Below are 25,421 nucleotides of genomic sequence, written 5' to 3' on the forward strand. Positions count from 1 at the left end.
AATTTTTAATGATAATGGGAGAGACAAATCAGTTCCCCTGGATTAGACATGCAACAGTCAGGTGAAACTCTCTGGAGTCCGCGTCTTGAGCATGTAGCTCAGCACTTGCCTGGGTAGGCAGGGGCACCCAACGACCGAATGCTTCTCAAAAGCTTGAAGTGCAAAGTTTTATCTATGCTTTAGAAGCCTGTTTTGTTAATTTGGATTTCCTCTAAAACAATTTATTTGTTTGGATGTCTTAGGGGAACTTTCGTCGCATTGGACACTTTAGGCTTTGTCTCCATCTCATACGAAAATGTTAGCTACCTTCACTGTACCTTGTTCAGTGAGTACAGTCACCCTTTTTTAACAATCATGATCGCAATATCTTGGACATAAAATGAGGAAAACACAGACTCTGTGATATTGTAGGTACACTGTCGGTTAGGAAAAAAAATTAAACGGAAATCTAAGAAGTGTATAACGGTTATCAGAAATGTTTAGCTTAACCAATACTTATTGCTACTTCAGTTATTTGACAGAGAAACGTCGTTGGGTGCCTCTCGTTAACGTCAATTCTCCTCGAGACAGGTAGCTTGATTCCACAACTTGAGAAAATCGGTACTTGCGTCGTAGTTCCCGGCGTATGTCTCTTTTCATGAACGCGTAAGCAACAAAATTCATGGCAGAGTTACAGTGGACGAGCAAATACGCGAAAATGGAGATTGTAGGATTGACATAGCCAAGCTTAAAAATTTTGCAAACTGAAATGTAGATGCTAACGCTGTTGCAAACTACAAATAGTGAAACCAAACAGCCAAAAAACTTTGTTGATAAATTACGTCGAGCTTGTCTTTTAGACCGTGGTTTGTAGTTGTGGGTGATTTCATTTGCTTGCGCGACTATTTTTTTCGCTATACTCCTTGAAATCAGCAAGACGCGAAGATAAATAAATATGAGTACTACGCATGATACGGCTCCAAGGGAAAAATCTGCAATCACGCGATAGTACTTATCAATAGCTCGATAGAGTTGTTGGTCATGCAACCATAGTAGGCGCATGAATGCTGCAACGAAAGACGTACTCCACGATGCTGCCACCGCTAAAACGACTCGCGTGTTCGTCATGAGTGATCTGTATCTCAAAGAGTAGACAATCCCAATATATCTATCGATTGCCACTGCCCACAGATTAGTTGTGCTGGAAAATAAGAAGAAGTTGTAAAATACAAGCTGTAAGCGCCAGTCGCATCGGAAACGGAATGTGCACGCAGCTCCAGTGGTTGTGATGAACAAACCGACGCAAAAATCAGCAACAGCCAATGACAACACAAACCAGTTGTTTGTCACCCATAGTCGCCGCTTGGAAACGATGAGATAAATGACGAGTCCGTTACCTGTAATGGTTAAAATGGCGATGATTCCTCGAATCACCCAGTACCAAGTATCCAGGGGCTCGAGCAAAACACGCCCGGACGTTTGCGTATGGTTACTTGTAAAATTTGCCATAATGTCCCTTTCGTACTCAACAAGTATGGATTTCGTGCCCTTTTTATAGGCTGCTGACAGACAATTAACACACCTGCCAGCTGTGTTCCGTGTCTTGATTGAAAGTCTTAGCTTTTCGCTTTTAGTTTTTTATAAAGTGGTGAATTTGTGCCAGTCTGACTGACTGCTGCAACTGAGTCCAGTCGTATTAAGTTTCCTTGGATAAGCAGTGTCAGCACCGTCGAGGTCTGTTACAGTTATAATTTGCATTGATCGCACATACCAAAAATTATCTAACAGAAAAGAAACCAAAGGGATTACTCTTCGGGAAGTCAGTACCAAATTGGGCAAATTATGTTTGAACGTGAGGTTTGAGACGTTTTCCAGCGATAGATATCGGGTGAAATCTGTTATAAATTGACTCCTGCAAGGTTATATAGTCTACCATAACTGAAAACCTATAGGCAGCATAAAATCCGATTTTATTTTCCCTATTTTCTTAAAGAGTACCAGATATTAATGAAATCTGACTTATCATTTTTGATCTGACAGGATGATTCAGTGATTCAATTGTTCATGGTTACCAGCTTTAATTCAAAGTCAAAGATTTGCTCACTCTACATCAACAAATTTAGAATCAGTTTACTTTTCCCACATCCTTTAATGGCAGATTATTTTTTTCGGCCAGAAAAAAAAACGATTAAATCAGGAGCTGGCGGTTTCCGATAACCGTCGTGTAATTCTCTCGATTTAAAAGTTCTTACGTTACAAAAGTGACAAGCACAATATTTTTTATCCGAAATCGCGTACCAATCCAATGAACATCTATTATTCTCGAGCAATATTGCACCCTAGATTACTTTAATAGATTAAAGGATGGAACGATTGGATCGCACGTCCGGAGAAAAGTGCTTGTAATATAATGCTATGAAGGCTTTACAAATACAAATTGAACATATGTGTTGCCAAAACAAATTTTACGTATGAACTAGCATCAGATTCAAATTCTAACCATAGAGTTAAGGAAATATAACGTATTTTTATTTGAAGCGAATTGTCATATAAACTACAAGCTGCATGGTCATAGCGAAACAGTGACTTTATTTATAACAAAACTTCCGAAAATAGGCCGGGAAGCTGAAGGAAAAATTTGAAAGAAATTGAATTGTCCGTGATTGAATGGTAAAGATTTTCACTAAAAGAGAGCACGTTTAAGTTAATTTTAATTAAAAGTAAGTCATTACCACCGGAAATAATTTCGAAAGTTAGTTTGATCCACTGAAAGTAAAATGGCCAAAAAACACGTGCTACCTAAAAACTTCACGTACTGTGCAAAAAAATATTTTACCCACGTTTTCATTTGCATCATGCAATCTCGTGCTTTTCGTGTTTTATCTACGCTTGCTATAACACCAGGCATTTCAAACAAGAAATCTAGTGATTCTTCATTTTCTTCCAGAGCAAATAGAAATTCAGATGGACACTGCGCATTGCTTATTGGGTTTAGGTAATGTGTGGACAGCCGTTGAGTTGCTAGATTACAATTAAATAAATTGTTTCAATTTGCGACTTTGTTCCGAGAAAAAAAAATTGTTGGAAGAATAAGTTGTAATTTTATTTACAGTGTATATATATGTCAGTGGGCTACGAATCCGTTTACTTTTTTCTCACTCGGTTTGTTAATGCCGAAATAGGTTAGGTTTGATTGGCCAGAAGAAAAGTGGATGATGACACTGAAGCATTAGAAATTCAAAACTTCAAAAATATTGTTACTCAGCTTGTTAAAAGTACACTTATTGCAAATAACTAGAAGCGTATTATTTCTTTGTTCACAGATCATTTCGTCACGAAAATGTCAATCCGACATTTGCACATCTCTCATGATACATCTTAATTTCCCCCTCTCCCACACCGCCCGCCAAAATAAAAATTGCGCACGCATTGTTTCCAGATTCTCTTGGGAGACGTGTACAATGGATGGAAGATGTGCAAAGGATGAATCACAATAAGGCTTGAGAATGTTTACATGGAGGTGGTGGACCTCGGGTAGTTGAGGTAAACCGCTTAGATGGGGTAACCTTCTGTTCATATAGTCTGTCATTTTAATTTGATCACGTTTACATGATAGGTGGGGTGACCCGCCTCATGTTACCTCACCTATCTGGGGTCGCCCACCTCCATGTAACAGGGTCTAAACCAAATCGCTTTTGAGCCGGCACTAAAACCATAGCGGAAAGGCCTCCTGTTTACACATAAGAACAGTGATTTCGGAGCAATTTCTGAAACTTTGTGAAGCTGCGCCAAGATCTCTAAGGGACGGACCATTGGAAAACTTATCGGGAGGGGGGGGGGGACGAAGTACAAAAAACATATTCGCGCAAGGGAAAATTAAATGAAAAAAATTAATTAATTATTCATGCTACAGTCTGAAAAAAATTCATACAAGGAATTTGATAACAAAAAAAAAGTCCTGCGGCTCCAAAATTCCCCCCCCCCCCCTCCCCCATAACATTTCTAATGGTCCGTCCCTAAAGTGGAGAGTAACATTTCGGATAGTCGTGTTCACTTCACACTTCAGTCAACTGTCAACTCTCTCTTAAACGGACACCTTTGGGACCGGCACTAAGTGTCCGCCTTAGAGAGGTGTCCGTCTTATAGAGAGTCAAATAAAAGGAGTAAAGAAAGGCAGGGACCAACTCTAAGTGTACGTTTTACAGAGGTGTCCGTCTCATAGAGGTGTCCGTTGAGAGAGAGTCGACTGTATGACGGATAGTTCTTCGTGTCGGCACGAAAAGCTATGCGGTATTGTATGAACATAGGCTAAGAGTCGCTTGCTAAAGTGAAATGAATGCAAAACAACGACGGACCGCTGAGGGAACAGTTTTCTCCTCTAATAATGCCAACCATGCGAGGTTCGTTATATACCAATCACTAACAGCCACGGTCGTACGAACAGTTCTACCCAGTAAATCGACACTATCGCCTGATTGAAGACCTGCAGTATATACGCGGTCAAAACGTGGCGATCAATGTCTAAGTGATAATCGTACCGTGAGACAAGCGACAAACGAACAACGTTTTATACACATTATCTGCGATGAACAATGTTTTTCACGATGCAGGACACAGTATAACAGTCGCAAAATTCTATACACAGCTGGTAAATGATGATAGCCTCAAATAAAAATTCTTTGATGTCATTATATTTTTTTTCAAAACCTTCTTGAACCTAAAATTCAACTCTAATGCTCCGTCAGTGCTCATGTGAACGAGGTCGTTCCAGATATTATCTGGATTCACTAGTGCGAATATTTATAACAGGTGGGTTAGATTAACAGGGTCGCATGAAATACAACAATTGCACTGTTTCCCCCTCTCCCACCTAAATGTCTCTGACGTCAAAGAGTATGAGTACGAGAACGAATGTTAACTGCTACAATCGCTACTTTGTTTCGTTGAAACTGCAGTTGTCTATTTATGTTACAATGTACATAGTACACTGGACAAAACTGTTCTAGATTAACGTTTAATTATACAAAAATAAAATGAGCCAACTGTGGAACCTTGCATGATATTTTGATCTTTTGGACCTTTAAAATTCCACACACGGAAAAATATTTTCATGTTGATTACGGAAGGAGGACTTGCGTTACAGCGTATCTAAACTTGGTAACGAAATCACAAGTACGCAAAATCACGAGATTTCTAAGAAAAACAAATCAAATGTTTTTCATCTGAAAATAAGAAAAGTTGTTGTGTTAAGGATCTCTGTTGTCTTTAACAAGATGAAAAGTAAAGCTCAACTCTAAGAGTCTCATCGAAAAGTAGCGCAAGCCTTTGTGTTTATTCCACAAAATTTCAAAGCCTTCTGTAATACACTAAAAGTAAATAACGGCTCGACAAAAGTAGTCATGTACGAGCCGTCACGCTTTTAAGCCCCGTCAAAACTGTAAGTTGGAAACGCAATCGTCAGAAGAGGTTGGACACGGCCCGCAAGCTAGGTCGTCAGCAACATTTAAATTTGCATTTTTTTTCTTTTCGCATTGGCCCTAACACTTCCGTACTATCATTTTTACAGTTTTGGCTTCCATATCGGTTTCCTGTGCAACTGTTGAAAGTTTTATTAACAGTTATTTTGTTATTTTATAGTTTTTTTTGTTGTTGTTAATTTTAGAGGGCCACTAGGGAGAATACTTTTCATAGTAATTGGTGTCACCCTCTTAAAATAAAGGTTATTATAGTACCGTAATTTTCCCGCAGTTGGACAGGGTTAATCAGAGATATGATAGCTTTTACCTCGAGTCTTGTCGACAGGTGGATTAATAAATTATACACTTACTTTAATCCTGGAGTTATGCTTACCGTGCTAATTTTAAAGAAACCGAAACTAGTCTAGTTTTACTATGGATTAATCCTGAATAACTGCCCTCTTCTACATAAATATATTGGTGAGCGGGTTGTTGTAGACTAGTTGTCGGGTGGGAGGCCTAGGGTTGCTGGTTGGTCATATAATGGCCTATAAGAGGAGAATTCATCCGATTCGAGAGAAGTATGTTTTCAGGCTCAGCTCTAAGCTTAACAGCGGTATGAGAGGGTAGGGATTTCTGCTGTACAGAATCGATGAATTAGCTGTGCACATTATCCGGATAAGATTTATTTCATATCTATAACTATAATTAAAGTTTATATGATATATGATGTAGTAGTAAAATGTAATTCTACTCAACTCCGTATGGAAATTTTCTTCACTCATTCAGAGGCGACTTGATTTCGTGTGCACGGCTTGTTTCGCGTGACTGCATTTTTGGGCTATATGAGGACTGACTGAGGAAGTAAGAATATTATACCATTTAACAGCCGCTCGCGTTCTTCACCATACTCCAGTCATTTGTTATGTTTTATTTTACGATGCTAGGTTCTATTTTTGGAATCGATTGCCAGACTACTTTGCAAGTGCAAGACAAAAATAAAAGTCGCTTGCCTGTCAAATTTTATGTACAATTACGTTGTTCTTTTTGTGGCCTGATACTGGGCTAGCTGTCCGGATACTGAGCAACATAAGAGCTCTGCAAAAATATTAATTTCGCGATGGAAACAAAGGCAAAAAGTTAAACTGTCTTTCGTCATATTAAGGTCTAAATAGATTTTCTCTGGGCCAAATTTCAGAGCTCTTGCGACTAACAAAGGAAAGTTATTGCAATGTTGACCTGAGTGCCGGATACTGGGCAACATACTGTACCAGAACTTTCCTACCCCTTTCCTGAAAATGTAGACCCCATTCTAGTAATTCTGTTGAAATTACAACCCTGTCCTAGTCAATTTACAGCCCAAGCTCAGTCTAAGAGTTTAAACATACTTTGATACGTGTGGTATCATATTGCGCAATCCTCAAAATGTGAACATAAAGAATTTGTCAGGAAATGGATTCAAGAAGACAACTTTCGCTGGAGTTTCAATAAAAATACTTTTAACCTAATTTACTTGGTTTCAGCTTCTTGCTTGTTGTCAGGAGCCGATTAGTATTGTTGGTGTATGGTTATTTTACCGATCTGCCGCACTGGTAAATAAAATCGCTGAACTGATCGCATAGTATTTGGGCTGCCTGTGGTCAATTATGTCGTGAAAATACGACCCCATCAGTACGTCTACTAGGATATGGGATAGAGTTCAAAGCTAGTATTATTGTCAGAAGCCGATTATCGGCAAAATGGGCACACATTTTCTGTCAAAAGTAAGTAACATGACTTCGGCTTTCTCTCTTTTGTCGATAGTCTCTCGAGTAATTCAACTTCATTTAAAACTAATCTATTATATATATGTCAAGAATTGACCAAATTAACCCTAAGGCAGAGACTTTTGCTCTCTGTGGGGGTTACATAATATTTTCTTGATTGTTTATTTATTTATTTATTTATTTATTCATTAACGTCAGTTTAATTGCTAACTATGACGTCAATGACGGTTGAATGTCGACCCACGAATTGTGACGACGAATTTTATAAAGGTTCCAATATTAAAACACGACCTAATAAGCACCTTTCAGTACTGCAGTCAGAGTAACGCCATGGTTAAAGAATGAACTGGTACTGGATTCTCGGATGGATTCCGTCGACCTTAGCAATCTTTGGAAACGGCTTTGTGATTTACCTCATTTATACTAGACGCAGACTTCATACCATTCCCAATGGCTTTATTTTGTCACTCGCATTGGCCGACCTTGGCGTTGGGGCCTGCTATTTCCCAGCAAACTTTATTTGCGAGTTTTCTCCAAGAGCGTGCCTTCAGAGCGTGCCAGATGACATCGCAGTGGCAATGATTTATTCTTCAACTAGCTGTCTCTGTGTTATGGCCATCGACCGTTATTTGGCAATTGTTCATCCACTTTCCTACATGACTCTCATGACGCGAAAACGCGCTTTTTGTTTGATGACGTTGTCGTGGCTCATACCGTTCACTACCTACTTTATCCCAGGACTCTGCACAAGTCTTCACAGGTGCAGCATAAACCGAAATATCACGGTAGTAATCTGGACAACCATGTTTGAATTTATTCCCTGTGCTGTGCTTTTGTTTATCACAGTCAAAATAATATCAATAGCACGCGATCATCGTCAACAGTCCACTAGGTTAGATACACAGCTGCGGTTCAATGAACCCAAACATAAGGGCTACAAAATACCCACGTGGAGGCCAGCTCGTGTAATTATAACAGTAGTGGCCTTATTTCTTGTTTGCTATTCGCTTGAAGTGTGCAGCTCACTATGCTATTTTACCGATTTGTGTACATTTTCTAATGATTTGTTCAATGCAGTGCGTTTTCTTGTAGTGACGAATTCAGCCGGCAACCCAATTGCATATGCGTTGTTGAAACGTGACATTAAACGGGAGCTCAAGGAAGTACTTTGGGAAAAGAATGACGCGAATGTTGTCGCTACAGAGGTGTAACAGACATGATAATACGGTTTTATGGTCAAGTCACTTAATCCGCGACAGCTGTATCAAGAACACTACGTAATGTGTTCGTATTACTAAGAGGTTGGGACCAAAAGCTCATAAGCTTTAAGCTTAAGTTCTCAACAAGGCAAGTTTTATGGAACGGAAAAAGAAAGTTTGGTGTTTTTGCTGAACTAATCGTTTTATAATTCATGGGGCCAACCACATTGTTTTCTCAGACAATATCAGTTGAATGGATCGAACCACGTTGTCGATTAATAGCCGCCTAAAAAGACTGAAAAACAAAACAGGAAGTCTTTTGTTACATACTAACACAACTAATAATTAAAACGATCAGTAATTCAGGGCGATACACTTTTTGCCTTGCGGCGATCCATACGTACAGTCAAAGACAATGGAAACACCTGTCATAACGACTCCGCCGTAAATTATGTTAGCATGTAATCAGTACTCATGCCACGAAGTGCGGTTTCTGGTTGTCCTCGTTCAACAATAAAAAAAATTAAAATAATTTCCGTTATTTACCCATTTGAGGCTTTTTCGTTGCTGGCCACTCATAATCTGACAAAAAAGAGGACTATATTTGCGTTGCCTTTTATTCCTGATGATATATTCAGCAGCTCCGAAATGGCGAGCATCCTAATCACAGAAGGGAAAGATGTTGTTCTCCTCCCGCTTTTTCTCTTTTCCTCCCCTATTTTTTTCTTTTGCTACGCATGTAATAGGCTTCATTTCAGTGGGGAAAACGTTTTTTGCGAAATTGTGAAATTTATTCAAAGGTATTGTTTGTATATGTAGGGCAGAAGATAGACCAAGACTTTCAAATATTCTTTTTTCCGGTCAATTTTGCATGTTTGTTTACTTTTTTTCTAGACTTTTAAGTCTGAATCTTGTCCATTTGGGTCAAGATTCGAAAAATGTCATTCATTGATTCCCCTCAGTCAGAAGTTAGCCGCAAAATTCAGTGTCCTGAAAGCCAACTCTGCTGATAGCGTCACAAGCGGTACGTACGGGCGGTGGAGGAGTTAATGTGTAAATTAAAGCTACCAATTCGGCTATGTCGTTCGTGTGAATTAAAACTACAAACTACCCATTAACAATTAATGGACAACAACGTAATGGAGCTTTAACTGCTTTTATCTGAATGGTAAATGTGACAGCCAACGAGTTCTATTCACAATTCAAGTTTTGACTAGCGAGTAAAGGTGCAGCGTTTCATCGATCATTTATAACTACACTGAGAATTAACGGGAGGGGGGTTGAAAGCCAGTAAAACGGACAACGGCATTTGCTCAGATACAATTACCAATTACATTAACTCTGATTTAGCACGAGGTTAAAAGGAACTAAAAAAGAAAAATAATAACAACTAAAAAAACATTGATCGCCCTTTGTTCTGACTGCCTGTGTCAACATCTGTCTTTTGATTGGATTTCCTCCAAAAGGAGGCTACGTTTTTCCTTAAGCCTGTAATTAACTGAGTGTAATTAACTCAAGCTATTTGTTAGTTTGCATCTAGATGTTAGACTATAGCGATATGGAAGTAGTGGTGTAGGAGGTAAATTGAATATTTCAGTGTTCAATTGACCCGATGCTATTGATAACAATCAAGTTTTGTCTCAAAATCATCTTATGATCCCGTGTGGGAAAATGACTACTATACCAACCTATTAGCCGTTATTGTGTACATTGCAGGCTAAGAAATGACATTGCGAATTAACTCGTGCTGAAAACTCAAGTGCCGAGAGTGTACTAGTAATCTATGCAATTGGAAGGATATATTTTGATCTGCTAGTCTGAAAGAACGATCCAAATAAATTCTTGACAGGTCTTGGACTCGAAACGCAATCCCCATGTAGAACAATTAAGACGACAAGGGTCAGGTGTTTCTGAAAAACAAGCGGTAGAAGACATCGTTTAACATTGCTTCCGACAAAGATAAGATAACGGGAAATATAAGCCATGCATGTAGTTCGATTATCACTCACAAACCCATTCACACCAAAGATTAAAACTGTTTAAAGCTGTTTTAGTTAAACAGGTTTAAATTTGTTTTCTTCATAAAGCTATTTACTTCACTGTTATTGTTTGACTAAACAAAATATAGCTTTGGTGTGATATGGGGCAAATCGGACGTGTCCCAAATAGTCTTCAGGCAACGTAAATGCAACAGTTGGATAACCGACGCAAACCACTGGATGAATTGCTATCTAGAGGATAAACGTGTGTTTTTATCCATGCATAGAGATTTGCTCACTGAATAAAATTATCAACCTGAATTCTTTTTACCTTTTTCTAAGAACAAATAATATTCGGGTCATACTCGACTGAACCATCTCGTGAATCATGTGGAGAAGTTGCTTGCCTAATAACTTATCATGTCAGTGACTTGCGTGCATCCTTTCGTCAAAATTAAACAAATTGTCTCTAGTCCTACTTTCAAGGTGTGATTTGGCAATCCCAACGTGTTCCAAAAGCTTTTACAGTTACATTACTGCCATACTGTAAATCCTCTATTAAGCCCCTTCACTCTAAGAGCCCCCCCCCCCCACTTTTCAGGGAAAGAAAGTTAATAAGCCCCCCCCCCTCCCCCCCTCTTAAGGCCCCCTTCCCTCCCCCCTCCCCTAATTATTCTTCTGTTCACTAATAAATGATAAGCTGTATTAATCAATCACGACTGTAAAACTTCGTGTGGACTGATCCGGGGTGGTTTTTCAGTACCAACCAGTAGTTCGCATGTTCGCAACTTCTCGTACCTGAGCTTTTTCACTTGTATTCTAGTTCTTTATGGAGAACTGGTACCATCGTATTTTCGTAATTAAATAAACCCCCTCTCAAATAAACCCCCTGTCTCTATTAAGCTCCCCCGCCCCCTCAAAAGGGTTTGAAATAAATAAGCCCCCTGGGGGGCTAAATAGAGGATTTACTGTAAGTTAAAACAAACATGGGAAACAGTTTAACACTCTTGTGACCTGAGTATGAGATGTATCAGAGATGGTTCTCATTTGCAAAACCGTGAAGATTTAAAGCAGTGAGGCCAGACTCACTCCCTCTGACTGACCTTTTGATAAGCTGACAGGATTTTCCCTTTGCTCGATCTCCCTGTTTCGTGTAACCCAAGGGACAACTTTTCACACAGGTAGTGCGCAGACCAGGGGCCTTCAGACTTGAGGTTTCTGAATTGCACTTGAGGCAGTCATAGCCATTACTGCACTTTTCACAATTATCCGAACATTCTGTTGGAATAAAAAAAAAAAAGACGTTAAGGAAAAACGTTTTAAAAAATCCACTACATCTTAACTATCACTAAATGCAAGTTTACGAGAGTCCCTTTATCAGCTAACATCGGCGTTGTATGACATCCAGCCTCCGCCACCACCGTCTTCAATTTTTATCACTAAGTAAACTAAATATATAAATGATAATAATAATCATCATCATCATAATCATATTTTTCTCCGACTTATTACAAATGATTACTTATCAGAAGTCGTTTTCTTCAGTTATGTTCGTTGTGTTAATGTTGGCAAAATTTGAAGACCCATTTCTATGGTGACGAGAAATGTTAACTGAAGATAATTAGGAAAGGACTACGGTTTTTTGTCAATTTATTAGCGAAAATACAGTTTTCAGGTGGGGCAGATGTCCAAATAATGCACAGTTGTGGTGTGTGAGGCAGTAGTTTCCACAGCTGAAAAGGAGGTGCCGGTGCAGGTGCCTAGCGGTTTTACTGAAACAAGGTTTGGGTAGGGGTTGCGAGTCCCGCGGGGTCAGAAACTTCCTTTTGAGCTATGGAATCTAGCATTTCTCGTTGTAGTGAGGTAATAATGCAAAAGAGAATGTACTTACTCAGGCAGTAATTTTGTATACCCCTATAGGTGTAAAATCCTTTGGGGCACTTGCGCTGGCAACGCCGCTTATTGTAGTTGATTCGAAACCATCCCTCTTTGCAAGTCAAACAATATTCACCAGCACAGCCATCTACAGGGACATGAATTAAAAAGAAGTCTTTCCAGAAAATGTAAATGAATGCCAGTCCAGTTGACTTACTTAAGGCCCCATCCACACATTTCTGCCTTTCTTTAACAACAAGCAATTTGTTTCAAATTTGAAAAAGTGTCGTCTAGACATGGCGTTTGCGAATCGTTTTCCTTCGTCCACTTGTATCTGGTGCTATTTGAAAGTGAAAAATTGACCAAAGACAAGCTAAGTCCTACAAGTATGGCCCAGTGGCAGTGAAAAATCATAATACTGTACGATAGAAGGTACTGTTAAGTATCTGTCTCTACCCTTATGAGGACGGGAATTGGCCTTTTTTCAAAAATGTCCACCCTGGAAGTAATTGACAGGATGCCCTGCGCTGCCGCAACTTCTACGTGGCTACAGCTATATAAACTAGACCTTGAGAATCCATCAAGGCCCCGTTTCCAAGCCATGACATTCTGTTCAGTAAACAAGTGCTAAATAAAAATTAAAGTTATTTAAAACCTTTAATCATTGCTGCATACAAAATAAATTTAAGGATTGATTACCTTCCGTAATTCGCTGGCACCTTCTCCCCTTTTTCGCAAACCCACGAGGACAAGAGACCACGCAAGTTGAATTGTGGAATGCAGAAATTTTTATCTTAAAATATCTTGGCTTACATCTCCGGCAGTTGATCTTGTCAGGGCATCTAGCACAGTTAGCAACATATCTGCATTCTGACCAGAAAGTAATTAATTCAATCGGCTTTTTCATGGCAAATTTGAATGTAGAATGCAATGGGGGCCAAGGGAGGTTGCATAAAGCCTTCTTAAGATAAGAGCTGGGCTCTTAACTTTTGTTCTGAAACAATAATCTAATGTTTTGAACTAATAGTTACGAGTTCCCTTAATCTTAAGATGTTTTATGCAACCCGACCCAGACTACGTATTAAACAAAATTTGTTCCTTAGTCCACTCTGATAGCATTTGCCTATTTAAACACACTTTTACTTTTTTTTTCTTTTGTTTGTCCTGTTATGGTTAATTCATCATTTAAAGAGTCTGGTTGAAGCCTGGTTTTCCTGCCAGTACAGAATAACCAGGCTTGCCACGCTTACCAGGAATACCAGGTTTGTTGCACATATGCATATGGTAAAGCCCGGTTTAATTTGATAACATTAGCAAGCTTTGGTTGGTCGAACTAGGCTTGCACCATGGTTAGCCTTGGCTTTTGGTGCACGGGAAACTAACGTCAGTGGCTTTATTTTCAGTGGGGTAATATTGCTTAATTGTTGATCGGGAGCTACTCTGTTACGGCCTTCCACGTGAAGTCGGCCAAACCGTTATCAAGGAACAATACTAATAATTAACAATACTTTATTTAAAATGGAACATATGCTTAGCTATATGGATTAGTTTAAATGAAAACTTCATCAGCTAATTTACATACAAGTATGCCACGGCATACTAAAATAAATAGAATAAGAGATAAAAATAAATAAGACAATATTAAGGTTATTAACAAAATTAAGTTTTTACACGTAAAATACTATCAAACTTATTTATTTTGACTCACTGACACACATAACAGGAACTCCAATCTGTTACTAAAATAGTGTACAGAACGACTTACCTGCAAGTGGCTTTTTGCAGTATTTGCCAAAGTAGCTTGAATTAAAGGGCACAAGTCCTTTTGGACATTTCCGAACACAAACCATGCCAGATTTGTTAAAGAAAGCGTGAAAAGCGTTCCTACATTTCCGACAACGGAGGCTATCGAGACACTTGGCACAATTAGGCACGATGGGTTTACACTCTGAAAATAAAGGATGCGATTTTAAACACCCTCATTATATCATTTTATAGAAACTGTTTAGTACTATTGCTTCTAAGAGCTTGCAAATTGCGTCGTAATTAAATCGTGCAAAATCTGTCATTTCTCACTAGACAATACTGAAAAATACTGTCTTGCGATTTCCATTTTTCTTAACCTTTTGAAATCTTGAGGCCTTCACAATTTAGCCAGCATTTGATTGATCGTTTGTGTTCCGGAGGGGTTACTTGAGTCAAGTTTGGGTAAAGGGGTGAACCATTTTTAGGTAAAAAGAACATCTAAAAAAACCTTGCCATATAAAGGACAACAATTAAGAGCACAGTTAAGAACATCGAACAAAACAATGCTCTGAGTTTCTACAATTAGAACCTGTTTAGAATTAGCTCGCAAATGGTATGCCGTATTCAGCCCAGAGAGATCGGCAATCAATCGCGATATCCTGTACCGGTATAGACAACTATATAGGCCGTCAAACATTATGTGCTTCTGCCTTTCCAGCCGGGTCTGTGTCCCATGTTGCGGTTCTAGTCATTCAGAGATAGCTAACATGCAACTGAATGCTATAATTAAATAGTTATCGATCCTTTACACAACGCGAAATAAAGGAATTACATACTTGATTGTGTATCTTTGCATAGCTTCTTTCCGTCACTGTCCATGGAGGGTGTGAAACCAATTGGGCAGTTTTTCACACATCTCACGTTTCCCATAATCTTTTTCTGAAGTGAGTAATATCCTTGAGTGCAATTCGCGCAGCTTACAGGACTGTGCTGGTGGCAGTCATCGCAGTTTCGTGCAGTACAACCTTGAAAACAAATCGAACAAATTTACAGCAACATAAAACGCTGCTTATCCATTCACCCCTCGCGAATGAATGAACGAATTTCTGTAAGTATATGATGATTGACAATCAAAGATTCGTACAGTTAGTATAGAATAAACCACTTACGGCGACTGGAAGGAAGGAAGCTAATTCCACTAGGTTTTAGGGCTTTCAAAATGCTTCGTAAGCTGCGAACACAGCCCCTCTCTGCTCTCATCGCTCCCCACCCCTGTGACATTTAGAAACGTCCTCCACGAAGGGAAACGAGAGAGGCGGCTGAATTCGCAGGCTAAGTGATTTGCGCTGAATTATTCCGATCCGTTTTTACTTATATAGAAACGTTTCCCAGTTAACTTACAGAAAGGTCAATAAGTCAACGGAGTTTTAGCTCTGAAGGACTTGGGTTATTGGTCTCTTACTCTATTAATCCTCCAACAGCCGAGAACGTGAACGCAAAATTGTCACCGAGCTGGATGGCTCACTTTGAGGACAAAGCTACAATTGTAGCGAAAGGCGCTATAAAAGTCCAGGTTCTAGCAGGCCATATGGGGGTTTATTATATCTTAAACCTCCGGGTAACCTTCCAGAAGACTACATGAAAGGAGGTCGATTATCTTTAAGCTGCTCTTTTGCAAAAGCCGACAATGTTATGTCTCAGCCTCAGAATTAAGAAGTGAAACAAGGATACGCCCAAGAAAATAAGCACTTGCCATTCGAATTTGGTTTGGTTCGCTTCTCCAAAATCTGCGTGCGTAGAGCAATCTTGTTTAATCGACCTGAAGTGAGAAGAGGCGTGGTATAAATGGGTTAGTTCTGTGTATTTTTTTTGTCTTCTGGTACGTGATTAAACCACGTTATTTCATGAATGCAAGCGATCCAAGAATCAGACTAGCCCGAACGGGGTCTGAGTCAATAGCCCATGAGGCCGAAGGCCGAATGGGCTATTGACTCAGAGGCCATGAGGGAGAGAGGAATAATTGTTTTTAGTAAAATCCAACTAGTTGGTCAAAAATATCGAGACAAAACAACTTAAAGTAAGACTTTAATCCTTTTTTGCCGCCAAAAATCTGGCGCTTTTTGCTACTAGTGGGCTATAACATTATAGCCCAGTAGTAGCTCAACCAATCAGAACGCAGCATTGATAATAGACCACTAGTTGGATTTTACTTTTACTTCACTTTGCTTCACTTTACTTCACTTTACTTCACTTTGCTGGGCGGACAATCTTATGCCTTAGAAAACAGTAGGATTCAAGGTTGAAATGTTCGCTCATTAATTCATTGTAATTCATTCATTCATTCATTCAATCATTCAAACACTTTTGACCAGTTCTATGTACCTTCAATAACTTAAATTTCTCATTATAATAACTTGTTGATCATTCCCTATATTCCCTCTTCACTAAGTGAGAAGTAAGTATAACGTAAATTTCTCATTATAATTATTTGTTGATCATTCCCCATATTCTCTCTTCACTAAGTGAGAAGTAAGTGTTAATGTTAGCTTAGGGGAGGGGTAGGTGGGCAGTTTCCCAGAAACCTACATTGATCGCCCTCTTCAATAGTCCACAATTGCAACATGACTCCGGGGCTTTCTGGTCATTTTTTTTTGTTTGGTTTGGTTGTCTTTGTGTTGAAGTCTCATCTGGGAATTGCGAGACAATATAGAGTCCAATGTGAAAACTTCTAACATGACTCTCGGAGTCATGTTAGAATTTTAATATAAATTATCGAACGTGGGCTACTGGAAACTAGATGCGTTTTTAGCCCTTTCAAAAGGATTGATTACATGGTAAAACGTTATTTCTGTGCATGGTTTATCTATTTATTTAATACAACCAACAGTCCTTCTATGGAGTTTAGCGTTTGAACTCTACTACACGTATCCAGTGGCCTAAAGTACAACCCGGATGTTTTTTACACCGAGTGTGTATTATCAGGGCATCAAAGGTCCTCCCTTTCAGCTTGTATTTTTTACAGGTTTTCCCATTTCAGACCATGTAGCCTTCTCACACTTCTCAGGGCAATAATTCTTTGACTTTTTGTAATGTGCGCATTCATATACGCGCAAGCCGGCATCAGTTGGTCTAAAATCTCAGGGGAAACACGTCAGTCGAGAGTATCTCTATAGACGCTACAAAGATCGCATGCTTGCTGTATAACATACCAAGCTCTGTCCTGATACATATCCTGGAATATCCCTGTCTTGAGGTGATGTTGAAGCCCACCGGGCACGATCGCGTACATCGGATGATTATCTTTCTATTTCTTTCGTACTCTACAGGTATGAAGGATTGTTTGCAGGTCTTACACAGTAGACCATCAGTACATTCATCACAGCCGGGAATCAAACCACACCCTGAGTCTAGAAAGGAAATTTTGTGAGCTAAACCTCTCATATTTAATCAATGCTTTTAAGCTTAAAACCGATTCAAAATCATCCATTATACATATTTGAAAACGTCATTATTTTCAAGTGAGTGCTATGCTGAACAAACTAAAGCATCATGACTACAGTGAACTTATATTAGGTGCTAAGTGACTAAGAATAGCCAACTGACGCGTTTTATAGTTGAATCAGTTTAATAATTGAAGTTTAGATCAGTAACTGAGATTAAAATTGAAGGTTAGTTCAGCAACTGAAATTAAGTGAATCAAACAAAGATGATATTGGCAAATAGAAGTTACTGTAAAAGTGCTTAGACTTTTCTATCCTTCCTTGTGCCAAAAAAAAGAGCAAATTCAAACCATTATTATGATAGGCAGGACCACTCTCGATCGAGTCGCCCTAGGCCTCTGTTTCAAAGTGAAGTTAAGTGCCACCCTATTGATATGGAAATGAATTTTTTCCATTACTCTCATGCAATTAAATCTCATTTTCACGAGAAAGGTTTTGTATTTTGCCTCTTTTTGAAAGTGACAGATTTTGGATCTCGGAAATGGCCTATTACGAGTCAGACACAAAATGTGTCATATTAAAATATGAAAAAGTTGACCAACGGTTGTGGTCTGGAGAAAAAGTAAAGGGAACCCGAAGCTCTGTACCTGTTAGAAATCCAGAATTTCAAATATAGGATTTCTATTAAAAATATAGCCCAGGTAGCGTCAGCCACAAGTTGCTCGGCAACTTTTTAGCAACTTTTACTACTTGGAGAAACTTTCTGGCAACTTTTTAAAGCGTTTTTATGTACAACCTTTCAGAATACTGAGGAGAATGCACCGTCTTGCAAATGATCAAAAACGGTTTTCGTCGCACCAAGTTCTGTTTGCAAAAATGACACTGACTGATTTAGGGTCTATTTAAACAATAGTGAAATCAATATAAAGTTTTTCTATAATATCAAAAGAAAGATTATAAGAAAGACATTGTTAAATTGAAGGGAAAATTTAAAGTTGTTTAAAATTGCCTCAGCTAAGATTTGTCTGTTTAAAAGTTATAGTACTCTGACTTTTTAGGAAAACAAATGACATTACAAAGTTGTTTTAAAATGTCACGCTCCGTAAATGCGTTTAATTCAGTAAAAAAAAGGGGGGGGAAGGCAAAAATGGCTTTCATTTCATTTTACTTGACAGTGCCACTACTCGAATCCGGGCAGTTGGAAGACGATTATCCAATCACAACGGTTTTCGAAAACAAAAGATTCTCAAGTTTTTTTTCCCAAACGGACCAATAACATTCATTGATTTGAGGGTTGTTTCCCGAGATTTCAAAGGTTGCATAGTTGAACCTTAAGTTTTATTGGTCCGTTTGCAAACAAAATTGAAAACCTTTTGTTTTCAAAAAAGTTGTGAGTGCCCCGGTTCAAGTTGTCGCACTGTAACAAGCAACTTCTGAGCAACTTTTTACCTGGGCCTAGCCGAAGGCTGGCACCGGTCATAAAATGCAACGCGTTTCTGTCTTTTCAAAGTTACATTGTTAGGGATATATCGCTGACTGAGATATATCCCTGGCTCGTTACTTTTGGGAGTGTTCGCTAAGATATATCGCTGGTTCATTATATTGAAATCTTATCCGCCATTTTGAAAAGCACGGGGTATGGAGGAGAGTCAAGAGAAAGATTATAGCTTTTTGGGAACGACACGTTCCCCAACCTTTACGATGTACTAGTTTATGAGCGAAAACTAGCCTGCGTAGCAAGCGTTTCCTCGCGAGGTTCGTCTAGAAAGCTGGGACAAGAGCAAAAAAAAACATGAATGACGGGGGAGGGGGAGGGGAACGAAGGAACCGCTTGCCCGCAAACCCCACGATTTTGAAAAACTGCGTTCGCCCACGAACGCAGCTTCTGATTGGCGCGGTGCGGGTAGTGTTGATTACTTAGCATTCGAAACATCAATCAAACCAGGTATGCTTTGTTTTCGTGCGTCACAGATCTGGTCTGATCTGATTTGTGGTCGCAGATTACAAATGCTTTGGACTGACATTTATCGGAATCGTGTTTGTGCGAAGGTGTATGAGATCATAGTCGTCAAAGTATAATGGGAGATCGAGCAGTGGAGACTAGGGAAGGCCAATTTATTGAGAATGACGGGGTGCAGATCTGACTGGCAAAAATGGACTGTTTGTTGGAGATAACATCAACATAAATCAGAACATCGGTATTCGACACTAGCTAAAGCCGCCATGGACAAGCGATTTGTCAGCTTTTTGAAATGAAAAGATTCTTTTTGTTTATTGGAAATTTAGCGGCATCTATTGTGGAGAACGTTTCGACACAGGCTGAAGAGCAGCCGCTCTGCAAAACTTATACCCGGCGGAGTGAATTGTTCCGGACAAATCATTTTTGACGTGTCGACAAGGTTTCAGACGAGATAAAGCCACACAATAAAAAACAAGAAATTCTGCAGCAATCGCTCATAGTTTTAACTTTCTTTTATCGTAAATCTTTTTATTACAGTTCTTGCAATCGCCTGCAACGTGTTCTATTAGACAACAAAGTAATTTTACAAATCTGGTAATCCAGGGGTAATCTGTTCGTTATGTTTCTATTTTGACGAGCTGTCAATTTACAAATGAACCGAACCGTGAAATATCAAGGGGCGTTTTCCAGAATCGTGGGGTTTGCGGGCAAGCGTTTCCTCTTCTGCCCTCCCCCTCCCCCTTCAACCTTTTTTTTGCTTCCGCTCTAACTTTCGCCCAATAACACAATTGGAAACGCTTGCTACGCAGGCTAAGCGAAAACTTGAGAGTGAATATTTGGAGAGACAAATTTACGAGCGATCGCTTAAGAGTGAACCTTCCATCGTGAAACTTATCGAGAAAATAAGCGACTTATAAATCAAAGTTCTCGACATTGAGTGAACCTCCCATCATGAAATTTATCGAGAATCAATGCGGACACTTATCAAAGCTAACTTTATATCATCTTAAAAAACGTGCTACAAGGCGATCTAGACGTGCTCTTGAACCGAGCAGAATTCCACTGCTATTTCTAAGCGGTCTGGCCCCGGTAAATCTTGTTAGAAAGAAAAGTCCAGCAACTTCAGGAAACTTAATTTCGCCATGTTTTATGATTTAAATTATTGCTTCAGCTTAACTACAGAATGTTTTCACATGACGTCATGGCGGCCATGCATATTGGTGTCTCAAACCAATCCTGACATGGCGACAAATCCGTCTTGGTGTCCCAAATAAAGAATTCGAAAGAGCAGCCATGTTGGTGTCCAAAACCAGTCCTGTGAGAATTGAAGAGCGCATTTTTCTTTTGTAAAACTATTGTTTGTTCCAATGAGTTATGCATGCAAGTTGTAGCTGTTGGTGACGTAAGTGAAAACGCTGTGATAGACTTTGTGCTTAACATTACAGTGGGTACATTAAGGAAATCCAGTTGTTGTTATTGTTATTTTTGTTGTTTATGTTTGTTGCTTTTGCCTTTTTTAATGACCCTGAAATAGAGGTGAAGACTGGAAGCAGACTCGTTGCCGGGGCCCCTTTGCGCGAACTGACTGCTTAGTCCTGCTTAATACAGTGCGACCGCTTAGAGTTCACTTAGATGTAGGTTTGACAGACGTTCATAAAGCGGTGCAAATCTTAAGTGGCCTCATCTTGAGCTGAACTATGATGCTCAATGATGATGGATTACCTGTGACAAACCAAGCTAATGGCTTACAAATTTCCTCTTAATTTGTTGAAACGTTTGTGTCATCCACTTGCTGATACAGGATATTTGTTAGGCCTAAAAAAAACCGGTATAGCTGAACAATGACTAAAAAAAAGACTCGTTTAAATAACTTCGTGATCTTAGGCGATTCATGTGACAAAATGATTGATCACTTCAGGTAGACTTTCTAATGCCCCCAAAGGGTTGTGAGAAGAAACTAATATCTTTACTAAGCGAGGAGGCAAGCTTTTGCTTAGTGGTGGGAATATTTTTGGTGAATGCATAGACTAAAGGTTACTAAAAAATGGAATTGAATGCTACTAAAAAGGAATCTTGACCCAAAAGCGTGTCATTTAATTTTCCTGAAAAGAACTATTTCACAATTTTACTTTTAATATCCATTCAAGGCGAACTTGCAGAAAAACAAAATGGGGAGGAATTCTAGTCAAAAAATTTCTGAAAATACAAACATATCAATAAACCTAATGCCATTAGTAAGACAGAGAATTCGTTAACTACTTAATGATAGTTATTTACATAGTCAACAACTTTTGTTGACAACGAATTTCCCCAGAACAATGAAAAGAAATCTCTCATCTACAATTGACAAGGAATTAGACTAAAGAACTACTATACAAAACAAACATTTTGACAAAGATTTTCGACAATTTTTGACAAGGATCTTCGATTGATCTGGGATAAGAAAATGCATTCCAAAACTACCTGAAATTTATGTCAATATTTTTGTTTGGTTTGCTCGGTTTTGTAATTCCTATCGGGAAACTCCACTTAACTACAGTGGAGTGTAGCACGTAGTAGGAAGATAAACTCAGATGGACGTGACTGGGTTGTTAAGACCCTGGATTTTTGGCAGGGAAAGCTTGATTTTGTAGATGCGGTGCATATAACGACATTTTCTTTTTATCTTTGTCGGATTCAGGCCGTTTCTTAGAGCTGACAAACTTGGATTCAATGCCTTAAAACGATCGGCCATTCATAATCCTTCAGAAACCGATTCATGATACTTAAACGGAAATAGATGGACAATTCGGTATCTTTCTATGGTCTGATCGGCTTGTAAAGTGGCTTGAAGAACATCAGAATAGCTAACAATTCTCATGCACAAATGATAACAAAAACTGTTTGAAATAAAGCAAAGATGAGGTTATTTGAATCATTTACAAGTAGTAGAGCTAATAGGTATGAGATTGATCTTTGACTTCGGTGATATAATTGGTCACAAAATTCTTTCTTCAATAACTTCACATGTACACTCTAATCATTCTTCAAAACAATGCGCCTTTCTTTAATTAACCGTTGTCCACATATATAATTTTATAATACGAATCTAACTAACTATAGCTAAACAAACAAGGAAATCACCGGCATTATTTACAATGATAAACTGATACCTGGCGCATCATGACTTAAAAGCTGATTTCCTTCTAGCTTATCATATAAAATAAAACAAATCGGATTTTATTAATTAAAAAGAGTTTGTGGGAAAAAGGTTCTGGACTCTTCTCATTTTGTCATTTTTGTAACATATATTAATAAAAAAACGATTATATGAAATAATAACTGGTTGATCAAACTCCCTTGACCTGCGCAAAGGAGAATCGATCGCATCTTCTGCAGTTCTTTAATATAAGACAAGACATTCAGAGTTCCACCTCCAACTATTTGGGTTTGAAATAAGGCAATCGTTAACTGGATAACAATTCTTAACCTGCCAGACCATTTAGTTAAAAAATAGTAGCGCTTGGGTCGTAAAGCATCTTTTATTGAATCATCTTTTTTAACGGTTGCACAGCGAAAATGTTCTAAACATTTGACCTAAGAACAGAAATTAGCACTCCACTGAAAAGGATAACAAAAACTGAAGCTTCCACTACAATCTGAAGCACTGCGTAATCGCTTCCATTTGAAAGGTATTCACTTTGACTCAGCTAGCATTTTGTTAAAAGAGAACGCTTCATGATAATGAATTGTATGTACAGAGGAACCTCGATATTGGAACCTCTCTTTAAAGACGTCTTCACTATAACGAACGATAATCTTTACCCAAGAAATAGTAAAATATATGAAAAAAAAAACTCGATATAACGAACGTCTGTAAAGCGAAGTCCTCACTATAACGACAGATATTCTTCACCCCAGAAATTAGTAAACTATACCAGGAAAAAGAACCTCGATTTAACGAAACCTTGTTATGGCAAAGGTATTGTGCCAAGCCTCCGTTATCTGATAAAGACTTTACTCAGTGTACTACAGCCTACAAGTGAATACAGAAATACGAAGTATTAGCAGACTACATGAGATAACTTACCGTCCCAAAGCCATCTTTTTGCTCGATGCCGTTGCATGTCATCCTTTTTCGATGGAACTTCTTCATCGCCCATTACCGCAAGGGCGTGTTGAAGGAGCAATAATTTAGCCACCACAAACAGTAGAACGATCTGAAACTGCGGCATGGCCTTATGTATCAGCTATGCGCTTATTAACTTGATTAATTTTTCAACCTTTGGCCTTGAAAAATATGGAGAACAAGCAGATATGAACGACTCTCTTTGCGTTTAGTAATTGCGTCCGAACTATGTCACAGTGCAATTTCTTTGACAAGGTTATCTTAAATACGTCTGGTAAGTATTACGTTGAAAGCGGCGGGGCCGAATTCTTGATAAGCTTTACAAAGCTTCTTTAATGACTTTATGAACAGATATGCTCCTTATTAAGAAAAGGAACCGTACAAAAATAAAAATTTCAAACATGAAAAGCCAGAGTCTGGACTTTAAAAAAGCACGATCTAGATTTTTTTTTTTTAGTGGACTCATGTCTCCTATACTTGAAAGTATGGAAACAATAGAAAATAGAAAGTATGAAATTGCTGTAGAGTAAAAGTTGTGATAAAATCTAATTTAAATAAACAAATCTGATCAGTCTAAAAAATGAACTAAATGGTGCTTTATCTTGATACAAACTAACACAAGCAATTATCAATCTGGAACGTAAAGAAAATTTTGAAGTAAAGTATCTGCAGGTGCGGGCACCACCCCCATACAAAAAATAAATCTCTAATCTGACAATCAAATTAGAGAGCAAAATAGATCAAATAAAACCGGTTAAAAAAAGGTTATAGGTCGGTCTCAACACTTTAAACTTTGAAATTGTGGCTCTGTAACACTTTATTTAGGATGAAAATTTAGCGACTAAACAGGCACTATGGAAGATTTTATAACCAACTAAAAAGTGAAAAAAAAGCACTAACCACGGCAGTTAAACCCATCCGAACTTTAATACATGTACTGAATTACATGGACAGAATTTATCAGCAAGTGGGGCACCTTTGCAAAAATAGATTACAATTCTAGTTCGAATATTTTTCTTCGCCTTTATTCAACGACAGCATCAAGTTGCCATTGTCCATTTCGAACTTGTTTCTCCGGACGACCTTATCAGTCTTTCAAATATGATTATGATACACTGAGAATTTAAGCTAATTGAGTCAGAACTGTGTCAGACAAGGCCACGTTGCCGAAAGTAATATACGAAGATCTACGGGATTTATGGGGCATGTTATAAAGTGTAGATATCCAAGACACTCTATATAGGCTCGATTAAGGATAATAGGCTTTTAACTTAGCGGTGTCTGCGTTACAATAAGAGGTTCATAAATTCGTGAAATTATACCAGGACTTAAGAGGTTCCGAAATTCGATCAACCGCACTTAATCCGAATACGATTAATTGGATAATACACTTCCATTTGTCCACAGGGGCAACGGATTCGCCCACTAATCAGTCTTTAAAAAGCTTATGCCCCCTCTTATCTGTCTTCTTCTCGGAGAGCTATAAAAAAGTATGTACTTGATTTTATTGAATTGTATTATCTAATTCATGATTAGTATATGAAAATTGTACCAGTTTAGTATCAAAGCTTCCCGGCCGGATCAGACAATTGTAAATGGTTAATGCACGGCAGTGATGGGTTTAGAGAAAACTCTTGAATAAAAGCCTATTCCTTTTTTCAAATATAGCGACATAAATGAAGTTCCGGGATTTTGTTTAATTAACTTTTGCAATGAACACTGATGAATAGCGTGTGATCATTTTCCTATTTGAAGATAATCGAGTCCAGTATATTTTTTATCGCAGCGAATGCTCTGTCTCTTCCCCAGGCGACACGATGGCCCTTTCTTGCTCTTACAGAACACACGTGTTCTCTTGGGAATGATCGACTACTCTAGCTGCATTCTTCCCATAATGCCCTGTGGTTTCGGGA

The 25,421-nt window shown here is 38.6% G+C and overlaps 3 protein-coding genes across 5 annotated transcripts; 1 reads left to right on the forward strand and 2 right to left on the reverse strand.

Moving 5' to 3' along the window:
* Nucleotides 1-504: 504 nt before the first annotated feature.
* Nucleotides 505-1,660, reverse strand: LOC140935656 (adenosine receptor A2b-like). The gene has a single exon (XM_073385227.1). It carries the CDS (start codon nt 1,486-1,488, stop codon nt 511-513), a length of 978 nt encoding a protein of 325 aa, XP_073241328.1. The 5' UTR covers nt 1,489-1,660; the 3' UTR covers nt 505-510.
* A 5,715-nt stretch (nt 1,661-7,375) lies between these two features.
* On the forward strand, nt 7,376-9,427 carry LOC140933533 (octopamine receptor beta-2R-like). The gene has a single exon (XM_073383123.1). The coding sequence runs from the start codon at nt 7,543-7,545 to the stop codon at nt 8,410-8,412; it is 870 nt and encodes a 289-aa protein (XP_073239224.1). The 5' UTR covers nt 7,376-7,542; the 3' UTR covers nt 8,413-9,427.
* A 113-nt stretch (nt 9,428-9,540) lies between these two features.
* Nucleotides 9,541-23,732, reverse strand: LOC140933532 (uncharacterized). 3 transcript variants are annotated; one of them, XM_073383120.1, is made up of 9 exons: nt 23,470-23,732; nt 17,210-17,407; nt 15,754-15,819; nt 14,837-15,025; nt 14,020-14,202; nt 12,954-13,124; nt 12,271-12,402; nt 11,483-11,657; nt 9,541-10,310 (listed from the first exon to the last, which is right to left on the reverse strand). In XM_073383120.1, the coding sequence occupies exons 1-9, from the start codon at nt 23,612-23,614 to the stop codon at nt 10,301-10,303; spliced, it is 1,269 nt and encodes a 422-aa protein (XP_073239221.1). In that variant the 5' UTR covers nt 23,615-23,732; the 3' UTR covers nt 9,541-10,300. The 3 variants fall into 3 exon arrangements, with proteins under 3 accessions (XP_073239221.1, XP_073239222.1, XP_073239223.1); XM_073383121.1 differs by lacking the exon at nt 15,754-15,819; XM_073383122.1 differs by lacking the exons at nt 15,754-15,819; nt 17,210-17,407; nt 23,470-23,732 and adding an exon at nt 15,170-15,322.
* Between the last annotated feature and the right edge of the window lie 1,689 nt (nt 23,733-25,421).

The sequence above is a fragment of the Porites lutea genome, chromosome 4 (genome assembly GCF_958299795.1).
Source record: "Porites lutea chromosome 4, jaPorLute2.1, whole genome shotgun sequence".
NCBI lineage: Eukaryota > Metazoa > Cnidaria > Anthozoa > Scleractinia > Poritidae > Porites > Porites lutea.